Source organism: Gymnoscopelus microlampas, assembly GCF_963454915.1.
Source record: "Gymnoscopelus microlampas genome assembly, chromosome: 14".
Classification (NCBI taxonomy): Eukaryota; Metazoa; Chordata; class Actinopteri; order Myctophiformes; family Myctophidae; genus Gymnoscopelus; species Gymnoscopelus microlampas.
In genome coordinates this window covers 16,703,121-16,716,176 of record NC_139951.1, presented here as the reverse complement: position 1 = coordinate 16,716,176, position 13,056 = coordinate 16,703,121, and the positions used below count along the sequence as shown (strand labels likewise).

General features: G+C 40.4%; 1 protein-coding gene across 2 annotated transcripts in view; it reads right to left on the bottom strand.

Annotated features, from left to right (window-relative positions):
- exoc6 (exocyst complex component 6) overlaps positions 1–12,578 on the bottom strand; it is a 79,227-nt gene extending 66,649 nt beyond the window's left edge. For both annotated transcript variants that reach the window (XM_084077369.1, XM_084077370.1), the window contains exon 1: positions 12,462–12,578. In XM_084077369.1, coding sequence (XP_083933495.1) covers positions 12,462–12,562 — 101 coding nt within the window. In that variant the 5' untranslated portion in view covers positions 12,563–12,578. The remainder of the gene's footprint in view (positions 1–12,461) is intronic.
- Positions 12,579–13,056: the final 478 nt, after the last annotated feature.

Below are 13,056 nucleotides of genomic sequence, written 5' to 3'. Positions count from 1 at the left end.
ATAAGACCTCATTGCTGTGCAAACTTTATCTGTCATATATCTCAACAGTTAATCTGTGGTGGACAGTAACGTACACTACATTTAATTGAGTACTGTACTAAATAAAATATGCTTGAATATGTTATATGTGACTTTCACTACATTTCAAAGACAAATATAGCTGCAAGCAGCGATAATATGGGGCCAGGAGAGAGAAAGAGAAATGATAATTCCTTTAACAGGTCAGTTCATGAAAGTCCTTGCGGTCTTGTTTCCAATGAGTGCCTGTAAGAGTCTTGCTCAGGGACAAATTTCATTTCATCGACACATTTGCTGACCTGGCCTGGAATCGTACCTGGGGCAACCAGAGTCTCTGGCTCCCTAGGCGGGCTCACTAACCACTCAGCTATGGCCACCCCTCAGAGAGAGAGAGAGAGAGAGAGAGAGAGAGAGAGAGAGAGAGAGAGAGAGAGAGAGAGAGAGAGAGAGAGAGAGAGAGAGAGAGAGAGAGAGACAAATGGAATAGATTGAAGAGACAGAGAGAGAGACATGGAAACGGAATAGATTGAAGAGAAAGACATGGAATAGATTGAAGAGAGAGAGAGAGAGAGCGCCATGGAAACGGAATAGATTGAGTCATGTTTTTTGCATTTCAACTTAAATGAGTCTGCATCAAGTGAGGCTTGAACCGGCAACCTTACGGTCATGAAGCACTCTTAGGTAGCTGCAACACTACCTATAGTGCTATATCTTTGTCAAGGCTGATATTGTCTGTTGAGGATCACAAACTCTTGCCTTCTGTCATGACCCAAGCCCCTGTTTCACTAACACTAAGATCACTCGTTCACAAACCATTTACCAATGAAGAAATTGTACATCTCCTCAGAACCAAAATTAGTGAAAGTAGCCGATCTACAAGCTCACAAACCAATAAAAGTTGTCAGATTGTACATTGGCTATTTTCACAATGAAGTATGTTATACATTGAAAAAACATACTCTCATTGCTATCTGAAAAGTTGTGAGATTGTAGATCAGCTGTATGTAAAAAACACTCAATTAAGTATTTCATGTTATCTTTAACAATTGCAGATGTATTCATTGATAGTCATGTTGTGTGAAATGCAACTTAGATGAAGTCTGCACCAAGTGAGGCTTGAACTGGTGACCTTCAGGTTGTGGGGCACACATTTAAGCGAGAAGCCACCAACAGACAAGAACCTGTGAAAAAGGAGATCACACAGATCATACAGTTTCACGCAAATAGCTGAAAAATCCTGGGTTTAAGTGTTTTTCAAACTGCTCAAGATTGCGGACAATCTAAGGGCGGTGCTTACTGGTCAACGTGATAGATGTGTTCCTCATTAGTCAAGGCACATGTGTAAGCAGGTCTAATGGCTGTCGGCCAAACGAGGCATGACTTTTGCCTGTTTAAAGTTTCAATTTTCAAAAAATTGCTATAGCGCCCCCGTTTGACCAATTGGAGTAAGATTGGTTTCAGTGATATTTGGAATGGCCCTTTACATTTCTGCAAAGTTTCAAAGAATGGTAAGTCTGCATGTATGTGTTAGGGGCAGATGAATAATTGTCATAAAACTGCAATATTCATTGGCTCATTAAAGCTTCATTTTTTCACTTATGGAAGATATTTTGCAAACGTTTTTTGGTATAGGTCCAAAGTTCATGTGTAAAAAGTTTCGTGCAGATTACTCAAAAATCCCAGGAGGAGATAGGTTTTAACTGTTTTTCATATAATTCCAAATGGTGGGAGATCTAAAGGTCAGAGGTCAAAAGTCAGAGGGTGAAAGTTGTTCAGCATGAGGAGACGCATGTGTGCATCGAAGTTTCATGGCTGTAGGTCAAACACGGCATGAGTTGTACCTGTTCAAAGTTGGCATTTTTCAATTGAGTGCTATAGCGCCACCTTTTGACGAAAGATTGTGAGAATTATTTCTTGATCGTTTTTCATGACCATCTATCATATGGCCGAGTTTCATAAAAAGCGACTGCACGGTTCAGCCAGAACTGCCAAAAGTGGCAGAAGAAGAAACGGAAATAATGCGAATAACAATATGGGTCCATGCTGGAAGCCTGGCCCCATAAATATTGTAGTTTTGACTAAAACGTATATTTTGAATTAACAACTTAAGAAGCCCCAATTAAAATATAGTGAAAAAAGCCAATCTAAAGCTTGTAGATCTGCTATTTTCACTATTATTGCTATTTTTCCACAAATGTCTGGAAAATCTTTGGGGGGGAATACAGCACATCATTTTTAAAAGCATGTACTTCAGTACTTTAACTAAGTACAAATTTGACTGAGCAACTTTCAGTTGAAGGTGAGTGATATTTGGCCAGGAGGAGTATCTATACTTTTACTCAAGTACTGGGCTTGAGTACTTTGTCCACCACTGCTAGTATTTACATACTGTAGGACGGTAACCACAGTAAGTTGTGTGTTGAGGATACATGTAAATATTCTGATGCTACTACTAGGGATTCCACTTGTGGTTACCTGTGTATTACTTCTTCCTGGTTCTTAGAAACACCAATTACCAAATAAATGCGATGTGTGATGATCAGACTCATTTCTCATAACGTTTACTTTTAAAGTTAAAGTAGATTTCTTAATTCAAAACACAAAAACAGCCGATCTACAAGCTCACGTGTTGCATCACAACACGTTGTAAGCTGCAATTTTTGAGAAAAAGAAAAATGTGTTTTGGAACATTTTCACCGATAATGCCCAAGATAGAGGACCCCAGGCTCTTACACCCCAGCATCTGTATTCTAGGGATAACTTTAGCAGATCTACAAGCTCATAACGCATCGCTATTACTTCAGCTATTTTCAGCGAAGATATGAAGTGTAGAGAGAGCCAGTGATAACACAACATTCACTAGTATGGAGCCCTGAGGGACTCCGGTCAACCATATAGGGTTTATAAGTGGCTAAAGTGGTTGAAGCATTCTTATATTGTCCTTGTTTTTTACATGCCTGAATTACTGCTCCATTTAGCTGTCAGATACAATCCAATGGGATGAAACGCCACAATGATCAAAGTCTCATCATAACTGATACGTGACATCATTTAGCTCAGGATGATACCAGATGGAAGTAGGAATTCTATGTTGATGCTAGCTCTCAATCGTATTATAGAGACTTCATACACACTACTTAGCCTAGTCTACTCTTATTGTTCCCATGTGATGACACCATTTTTTACATAGATTTGTTTTATAGCGAAAACAGCAGAACTACAAGCTCACAGCGTGTCAACTGACTCAATAGGGCTGTCAAAAAAAATCGATTCATGAATAAATCGCGATTCTTAATGCCACGATTTTAAAAATCGATTCAAAATATTAAAATCGATTTTTTTAATTTTTTTTTAATTTTTTTTTTTTTTTTTTTTTTTAATTTTTTTTTTTTTTTTTTATAAAATCGCAATAAATCGCAGAATCGAATATCAATTAATCGCAGAATCGCAATTTTAATCGAATCGGCACCCTAGAAAATCGCAATAAATCGCAGAATCGCAATTTTAATCGAATCGGCACCCTAGAAAATCGCAATAAATCGCAGAATCGAATCGAATATCAATTAATCGCAGAATCGCAATTTTAATCGAATCGGCACCCTAGGAATCGATTTTGAATCGAATCGTGAGGTAAGTGAATCGTGACACCCCTATGACTCAACTCGCTATTTTTGTAAGTAATAAATTAGTGGCTAATCAGACGAATCAATTTAGTCGATTAGAAATAAATCATTACGAATATTTTCACGTAGATTTGTTATTATTTGTTAAGCGTAGTCAGGAGGGTATACCAGTCAATTAAGGCTCAGATTATGAGCATGGGTGCGCATCAAAGGGAGATCGCGTGTCAAGCATGTTCTGTGGAAGGAAGTAAAACATTTTTTTGTTTTGAGTTGGCAAATGGGAATTTTCTTAAGCCGTTGATATGTAAAACTAAACTGCTGCTTTCACCTTCCTGATAATATGAAAGATTTCAATGAATGACATTTTGAAATCTGTCTTTGAAATCTGATAATAATTTTAAAAAAAGCCACAATCAAATTCTGCCGAAATGAGACGGTTATCAAACAGGAGATAACAGTCTAAGAGCCAGTGTCATGAGTGGGAGGTTGTATTGTATTACATGTTGGTCATTTGCGTATCCTGGAGTGCCAATAAATAAAACAGTAAAATCAAACATTCCAACCCTGCAACGGCCAGAGTCTACTGCCAGCAGTACCACAGCAGCCAAATCGCTTAAATAAACACAAAATCTTATATACACGTTACCTTCCAAATAGAAGTGTGTGTGTGTGTGTGTGTGTGTGTGTGTGTGTGTGTGTGTGTGTGTGTGTGTGTGTGTGTGTGTGTGTGTGTGTGTGTGTGTGTGTGTGTGTGTGTGTGTGTACTGTAGGTCTGTCACAATTGTTACATAATCACCTAATTGCAATTATTTGAGATTAACAAATAATCGTAAAAACAAAATTGTATAATCGTCAATCGAAGCCTAAAAGCCAAACAGAAATGTAATTTTTTATGTTACAATATTCAATGACAGAAACGCAATTAAATCGTTAATCACTATATTAACGATAATTGTGTATTATTATATAATACACAATAAATTGTCACGTAAAATGTCATAATCGTGACAGCCCTGTGTGTGTGTGTGTGTGTGTGTGTGTGTGTGTGTGTGTGTGTGTGTGCCATACACAACTGAATAAGTAATTGTAACCATCAACGGTACATCACAAAACATCCGATACCACAGATCAATATTGTACAAAGTTTTCTGGCAAGTTATTAATGAATACAGTTCATATATAAGCTTATTTTATTTGCACACACACACACACACACACACACACACACACACACACAAAAGGTAAAGAAAGTCTCAGTACTTATAATACATTGAGACAAAGTCTCTTTTGCAAGAACGCACTGGCCAAGAGGCATGAATGTTACACAAGTTCCATGCTTAAAAAAACAACAACATTCTACACTACAGTTACGGCATCTTTAGATGTTGTCTATTTGGATACGCAGGATACGCAAATATTTTCTGATACTGGCTCTTGGACTGTTCCCCTATTTGATAACCGTCTCTTTTCATCCGTTTTTGATTGATTGTGTGCCGAAAATGTTTTAATTAACTTGCCTGTCAAACTTACAGGAAGGTGAAAGCAGCTGTTTAGTTTTACATATCAACGGCTGGGTGAAATATATATATATATACAATTTCGGTCAACTCAGGTACACCAAGTCTGCTGTTATTTGCTGTTATAAGGAGACACAAGCACTGGGGTGGTGCAGGCGTAAAGCACCTGTCCATTGTCAAAGTACAAGGGGTTGGTATCCAAACGACCGCTACGAATACTGGGCTGGGGTGAGGGTGTAGGAGGACGGAGAGACGCTACGTCCTCCTGGTGTGGGAGCTCCTCACTGGCAGGTGAGGTAGTAGCCGGGGTTGCCAGATCTGCTTGTTATAATTTCCCTGCAAGATTTTCTTTGAAAATAGCCGATCTACAAGCTCACAACGCGTCGCATCGCGACGCGTTGTGAGCTTGTAGATCTGCTATTTTCGAATAGCTGATGTATATGTTAAAGTGCTCATGTGGCCCATAGTTGCTTCTTTTGGGCTGGTTTTCCTAGACCTGGTTGCTTGTTTCTCTCACAGAATCTGGCAACACTGGTAGTAGCGTACAACAGCAGTAGCAACACAGAAATGAGTGGGGAGGGTTAATTTGGCAAGGAGTAAATTGGGGGGCAAAGAGGGGGGGGGGATACATTCCTCTCGACGAAATGCTGTACCCAGGGTTGCATTTTCCACCAGTGTACTGCTCCAACCCTGGCTGGCAACCAGGCCTAGGTAGGTCTACCCCCTGCCGGACCTAAGCTTCAGGTAAAAGGTTTTTTTTTAACGTTTTTTTTTAGACTACAATTATAGGTAAACAGGTCTGATATTGGTGTGGATGGGATGACCCCATCCCTTAAAAAAAGTGTTTCACTGGCTTCCTTTCAAACAGCCCTGAAAATTCACCTTTCAGGAGGCCAATTATCACTTCTCTCTTAGACAGGCGACCCCCCCCCCCCCCCCCCCCCCCTTTTTCTACTCATAATAGTGTTTTATATTTGTGATGATATTGAATGTTTGGTGCTATTTTTTATATGTTGGATGAATTGAATACCTAGGACCCCAATGGAAACAAGACCGCAAGGACTTTTTTGGTGTTAACATTTTAGACAAAGTGTTTGACTGTACTCGTGCTGTTTTACATTTATTTCTAATAAAATATTCAATCAATCAATAATTTTACCTCATGATACGTGGAGTGACATCCAACACACAAGCGCTTCCAACTATCACTAACAATCACGAGACATCATTTCTTATGTAGTAGACTAAATAACCTTTACAATTACACACTGTGCTATAATCACCTCATCTTGTCGGCAAGTACATTATTTCTTATATAAACTTGAGCAGTGTGTAAGTAACAGGGGAGCACGCTTGCCCACAGCCCCACACACGTTAATACTGCCCTCCCAGTCATGATTTCTGAGGAGAATTGCTGTTTGATGCTGCATTCACACTACAGGAGACAAAACAACAGGTAGATTACAAGTCATTTTCAATGGAAACCAGTGACACGAAGCTACAAAGTGAACCCCGACACTCACGCACCCATGACTGCGTGACTCACAACAAATCACAAGCGTGGCTTGGCAGTTAAAAGATAGGGACCTATTAACTTTCCTGGGGGAAACCCTCATCATCGTTATGCCATTGTGAATTTTATGAAGCAACTAATATGTAAAACTAATCTGATTTGAAAAAGCTCCAATGAAATTCTGAAGAAATGCCAGTATCATGATGAGTGGGAGTTCACTGTATCTTGAGGGCATCCACATGGATATCCTACGGTTAACTAGTGGTCACAAAGACACATCTAGAGAGAGACACTGAAACCTCACCAGAATAGATATGCCACATGAGGTCTCCCAAGATCCACATCGTTCATTTTCTTTCTTTAATGACAGACCTAGTCAACAGGATTTGTGGACTGGCTTGTAAGCTAGCAGTGTAATGCAGATGAAATGACCAAGGAATGGAATATGGTGACATATATATATAAGAGAGAGAGAGAGAGAGAGAGAGAGAGAGAGAGAGAGAGAGCGAGAGAGAGAGAACGACAGAAGGTATGGAGACATATAAATAGTGGAACAGAAGCAGAGAGCATGATAAAGAAAGGCAAAGAGAAGCATGATGAGACACGGTCTGTCCATCTCTCTTAAACAGACCAAGCTGCCAGGCTACATAGTGTTATCCTGGAACAAGAGGAAGAGAAACAGAGGGTGAGACGGAGAGAGAGGAGGGGTACAGCAGGTGTTTCCTGTGGACTAGATAGGAAGGGAAAGACATGGCCTCTCTCTCTATCTATCTCTCTCTCTCTCTCTCTCTCTCTGTCCCCCTCTCTCTTTGTGCTCTACACAGTCCTGCTGCCTCTCTCTATCTCTCTCCATTTCCATAAGCTGCTACAGTACTACATCACTTATAATGCAGCATGTAGAAACAAGAAACCCAGCTTTTGTTTAGCAAATCAGGCAATGATATACAGAGGTCGGCCTTGGATGCAAAATATTCCTTAAAGGGACATTTCACTTTCAAAAAATTTTTAACGTCTACTCGGGCTGAAGTGAAAAAAGTTTTTTGAAAAGACACGGCCCCTCACATATTAGAAGGACAATATCAGTCCAAGACCAAGGACAGGTGTGAATGAATCTATCATGTTTGAAATGAAGTTTGAAGTTACATTGGGTTTGTATAGGAAGGAAGGGGGCGTGTCTGATTAAATGAATGTCAATATATATAAATATCTAAATAATGAATCAAGCAATTTAAAAAATGTCTGGGGTGCTCACAAAAGCCAGAGTAGACGTTAAAATGACCCCAAAACAATTGAAAGTGAAATATCCCTTTAAGATGTAAGGCCATTTCTTTAGGCACAAAGATTGTAAATATAAAGCAGCAAAAGACTAGTAAACTCATGATACCTGACATTTTAAAGCCCCATTGTATGATACACAGCCTTTTAACAGCCAGGTGCACGTTTGATTATTCGGACTGTCATTATATACAAATGTCGTGTGACGTGTGTGCATGCCATACACAACGCTTCTTCTAGCAGGTGAGTTTTTGCAACAGAACCATTAACTGAACTGAACACCAAAGACAAACAAATATATCGATGCACTTTCGATATTCAAGAGATCTGAAAACAAACTCTGGTTCCTGTGTCACAACTGTAACCAAAATTTCCAAACATCAGATTAAAACGGCATGTGATTTTTTTCATATAGTGCATATATTATTATTATGCACATTGTGGTAGTTAAAATATTTTCGTAGTCCCCTTATAACTATGCTGCACAATTCACACAACATAATGAGCCCATAAAGTATCACAGTAAAATCATCTGAAAAGAAAGGCTGTTGACAGGACTCAGGAGTGTTTACAGACTCACCAGGCCCAACAGTTGAGTTGAGTACAAATCAAATAAACACTGGTAAAAAGCGAAGAGTGACAAAAGAACAAAATTAAAGATGAACGATCCACAAGCAGAGAGGCAATAGCCAAAACTGCACTAGTGTAGCCTATTTCTCACCCACTGAGAGATTGGGTGGGGGTCTAATTGGGGGGGATTTCTTATGCTATTTATCATGGAATTATCCAAGTACAATGAATACACAGACCAAAGAGAAAGCAGCTCTATCAATAATATGGCGCTGTTGTCAAATCTATGTGATCGGGGACAGCCTTAGTGAGCTGTAGTTGCTTTTTATGCGACCCAAATTTAACTCCCACGTGTCGTGGAATCTGATTGATCCTGTTTCAACAACAATAAAAAAGACTGGACCAGTAGCAGGAAAACATGACTACGTAAATGCCACGTGGAACGCTACATGAGAGAACTTTGGCTAAGTCATGTAATTTTCCCAACAGTGGTGGCAGTGGGGTTACTGGGGTATAATATTCTTGCTGTGGCGCTGCATCACTGTGAAAAGAACGCAGAGGAAACATTGAATATACTATTTAGGCGTGTTTGCCATCTGTGGTGTGGACAGACACCAGTCACTGAAGTCAAGCACAACTCGACTGTAATATTTGTCGGAGACTTCCCTGTCATATAACCAGCCAAGACTCAGTTGGAAGAGCATGTACTGCATGTATAATTGCAGACCAGAACTTCCTGGCAATGCATATACTAAAATAGCCACCAGCAGACTGCACACAGCCAGGATCCAGACAATCTGTCACAGACAGACATTGAAGTGTGTATAGATGGAGATGCCTGCAGCATGACGTGAATAATGCAGAATTTATGCTCCATTCATTGTACGACAGTGTCGCAGCTACAAGCCGATCTACAGACTCGTAGATAGACTGATTTACACTTCGCTGTACGACAAAGTATAAATAGGGCTTACGGGCATTTGGGCCTCATACATTGGGATGATCGCTATTCTACAATGGGAACAACAACCTCCTCAAACAATCAAAGTCCTTAGCTAGACACTCCTAAGACAGACTCCTGCATTTTCCTTCTTGCAATCAATAAGAGAACGCACAGCTCAAGTCTGTGTTTAATAATTGAAACGCCGACTTTGACATTAGCTGTATTCTCTGACAGAAGGTGAACCGTTCCAGTAGTCAAATACTAGATCTGCTCTGTGGTAGACTGATTCTCATAACCTTGACTTGGCAAACTGATAACAGTCCACATTCAGTCTGTGAAACCATAACAAGGTCTTACCAAGCCGACTATAAAAACTGAATTTGTATGTTGTTAATGTGAAAATCTACCACAAAAGAGCTCAACTGTCATGGACACTACCTTAGATGTTCTCAGAACAACTGTTCCAAGCAGTAAATGTGTAATAACACAGATGTAATGGTATGTGTGACTGAGTGCTCCAGGTTTTCAGGAGGATTTACAGCTCCTCAACAGACAATGCCTTGTGCTACAAACTGCCATAGCAGGTAACAGGTTTGTCATTCTTGGTTTGTTGTGACAGACTTCTGAGTAAACCAAGTATCCCTGGGGCACACGCTTTGTAAGTTCTGGTATGTTTGCTGAAAGATGCAATAGGCTGCCCTGCGGGGCCATTTAAAAGGCGGCACTAGACTGGATGATGCATTCAGCAATGCCACTTTCTTTGACACTTGCAAGCTTGTCAAGCCATAATCGTTATATCATCGTGAATATAAAAATCGTGAACATTTGTGCAAATCTTTGAATACATATATTTTTAAGCGAGCATTTGTAGCTTAAATCTTTGCTTCTGGGGTTCCCAGGAACAAAAAAAATTGAGATGGGGGTCCGCGGCCAAATACATATCATTTAGGGGGTCCTTGACATGAAAAGGTTTGAGAACCACTGCTGTATATAGTTCAGGATAGGACAATGCAAGATGCCATTTCACTGCCAAAGAGCTGTTTGTCAAGGGTGATGAGACAACACCATGACTAACCATGACCCTGTGGGGAGAAGATGCTAGCGTGTCGTTTCCTCTCCAACAGCCACAACAGTGGCCTAGAAACACTCATCTACACAGTGGCTAAAATGGCTAACATAACATTAGTAGCAGTGGCGTAAAGGAACTCAAGTACATTTACTCAAGTACTGTACTTAAGTACAATTTTGAGGTACCAGTTTTCAGCACTTTTACTTCTACTCCACTACATCTCAGAGGCAAATACTGTACTTTTACTCCACAAAAACTGAAAACTTTAGCCTCTAGTTACTTTGTAGATTGTGAACACACATTAACCACTTCAGCCCTATATACATTTCGGCCCTTTGAAAATAGCCGATCTACAAGCTCACAATGCAAGGCATTGGAGCTTGTCTGCTATTTTCAAAAGATTTGTATACACATTTGAAAACTTGTGAACTGGGACATTCTGGACAATGAGTACTTTCTACTTTTGGTACATATTGACACCAATATGTTTGTACTTTTACTCAAGTAAATGAGAGTATTTCTACATTGCAGTAAGAGGCTCTATGCACAGCAGCCATATTGTGAAGAAATTCACAGGTTTTACCAATGATACTAATGAAGGCTCTGCTCCATTCTGGTCAAACAGAGTCAGGGTGCTGATATTGTGCATGTTGGCTCACTGGAAACACTTTGCTACACCAGTGGGTCTAAAGTTGGGGTCCAGGGACCCTCATGGTTCCTTGAAGGGGGTTCCAAATGCCCTCTTGCGGGTGTGTGACTCTGAGAGTTTACAAATGGAACCAAATGGACCCATTTGTACACTCTCAGTCAGAGTTATGGGGGTCACTGTGCTACACTAAATGGAACAGAGCCTTCATTATTATCATTGGTAACACCTGTGAAGGAAGTGATAATTTGGCTGCTGTGCATAGAGCCTAGTCAAAAATGTGAGGACTTTTTCCACGACTGAATAGTAGCTACTAGCTACCATTAGCCAGCTAATAATAACAACACAGCCCCACCCACTAATAATGATGTTGACATTTCTGTCAACAGGGTCAGCTGCTTGTTGCATCACAGGACACAGTGTTAGATGTGTGTTTAATGTGTTACACGGCATAATGTCACCCATTAGAGCCTTTAATATGGGCTAAAACAATGGCTAACAGTAGCTAGCTGGTCGGCTAGCTTCTTGGGCTCAACTCTATTGGACCCTAACAATGTAGCCTGCTGGTTAGCTCGAAATGCTAACCAGTGTTGCCAGGTTTGGCGAAAGAAATAAGCAAGCCCCAAAAAGGAGCGACTAAGGGCCACAGGAGCACTTTAAACCTGTATAAACAGCTATTTTAAAAAAAAATCTAGAAATAAAATGTGGAATATTTGGCAGACTTTTGAAACATTCCAACACAGCCTTGGATCAAGATGATCGTAGATGTATTTTGTCGATTTAGACATTTTTATATCTACATAAAAATGTCAAAATCAATCAAAAATACATCTATGATAATCTTGATCCAACGCTAATAACAACACAAATCCCTGGCACAATACATTTTCAGATGGGGGTTAGGGGACAAATACACATTAATTTGGGGGTCCATGACATGAAAATATTTGAGAACCACTGGTTTAAAAATTATATATATATATATATATATATATATATATATATATATATATATATATATATATATATATATATATATATATATATATAAACAAGCCCAAATAAGCAACTACACTTTAGAAACAAAGAAAAACTACTCAATATTTTACAAGCAACTTCACAGAAAAAGAAGTCCAACGTTGCTTATAATCAGCGGACATGGCAACACTGGTCTAGATGCTAACGTTAGCCAACAGCTGGTAGCTGTGGGGTAGGTTGTTCCGCTAACAGCGTAATGTGAATGTTGTCCGTTACATTGACGTTACAACAGGGCTCAGTGTCCGTTACCGTAGGGTGGGACCGACACACGCCGTGTCGGTGCTCTCGATCTCCTGTAGGATCCGTTCGTGCTCCGTTATACACTCCAAGGTTTCATTCTCCCCCGCCATGACGGTTGTGTGTGTGTGTGTGTGTGTGTGTGTGTGTGTGTACGCGCATGCGTGTGCGCGTGTGTGTGTGTGTGTGTGTGTGTGTGCCTGTGTGGACACTGCAGAGGGAACAGGTCAGTACCAGGAGCTGCCGACGGAGGGCGCACTGCACCCGTGGCAACATTTACACACACACACGCACGCACGCACGCAGACAGACAGACAGACAGACAGACAGACAGACAGACAGACAGACAGACAGACAGACAGACAGACAGACAGACAGACAGACAGACAGACAGACAGACAGACAGACAGACAGACAGACAGACAGCCAGCCAGCCAGCCAGCCAGCCAGCCAGCCAGCCAGCCAGCCAGACAGACACAGAGACAGAGTAAACCCACCCACTGCTCTTATCTCTGAAAATGACACTTCTCTCTCATTTGAGAAAATATAAAATGTTCTCCCTACACACACAGTCACACACACACACACACACACACCAGAAAAGTAA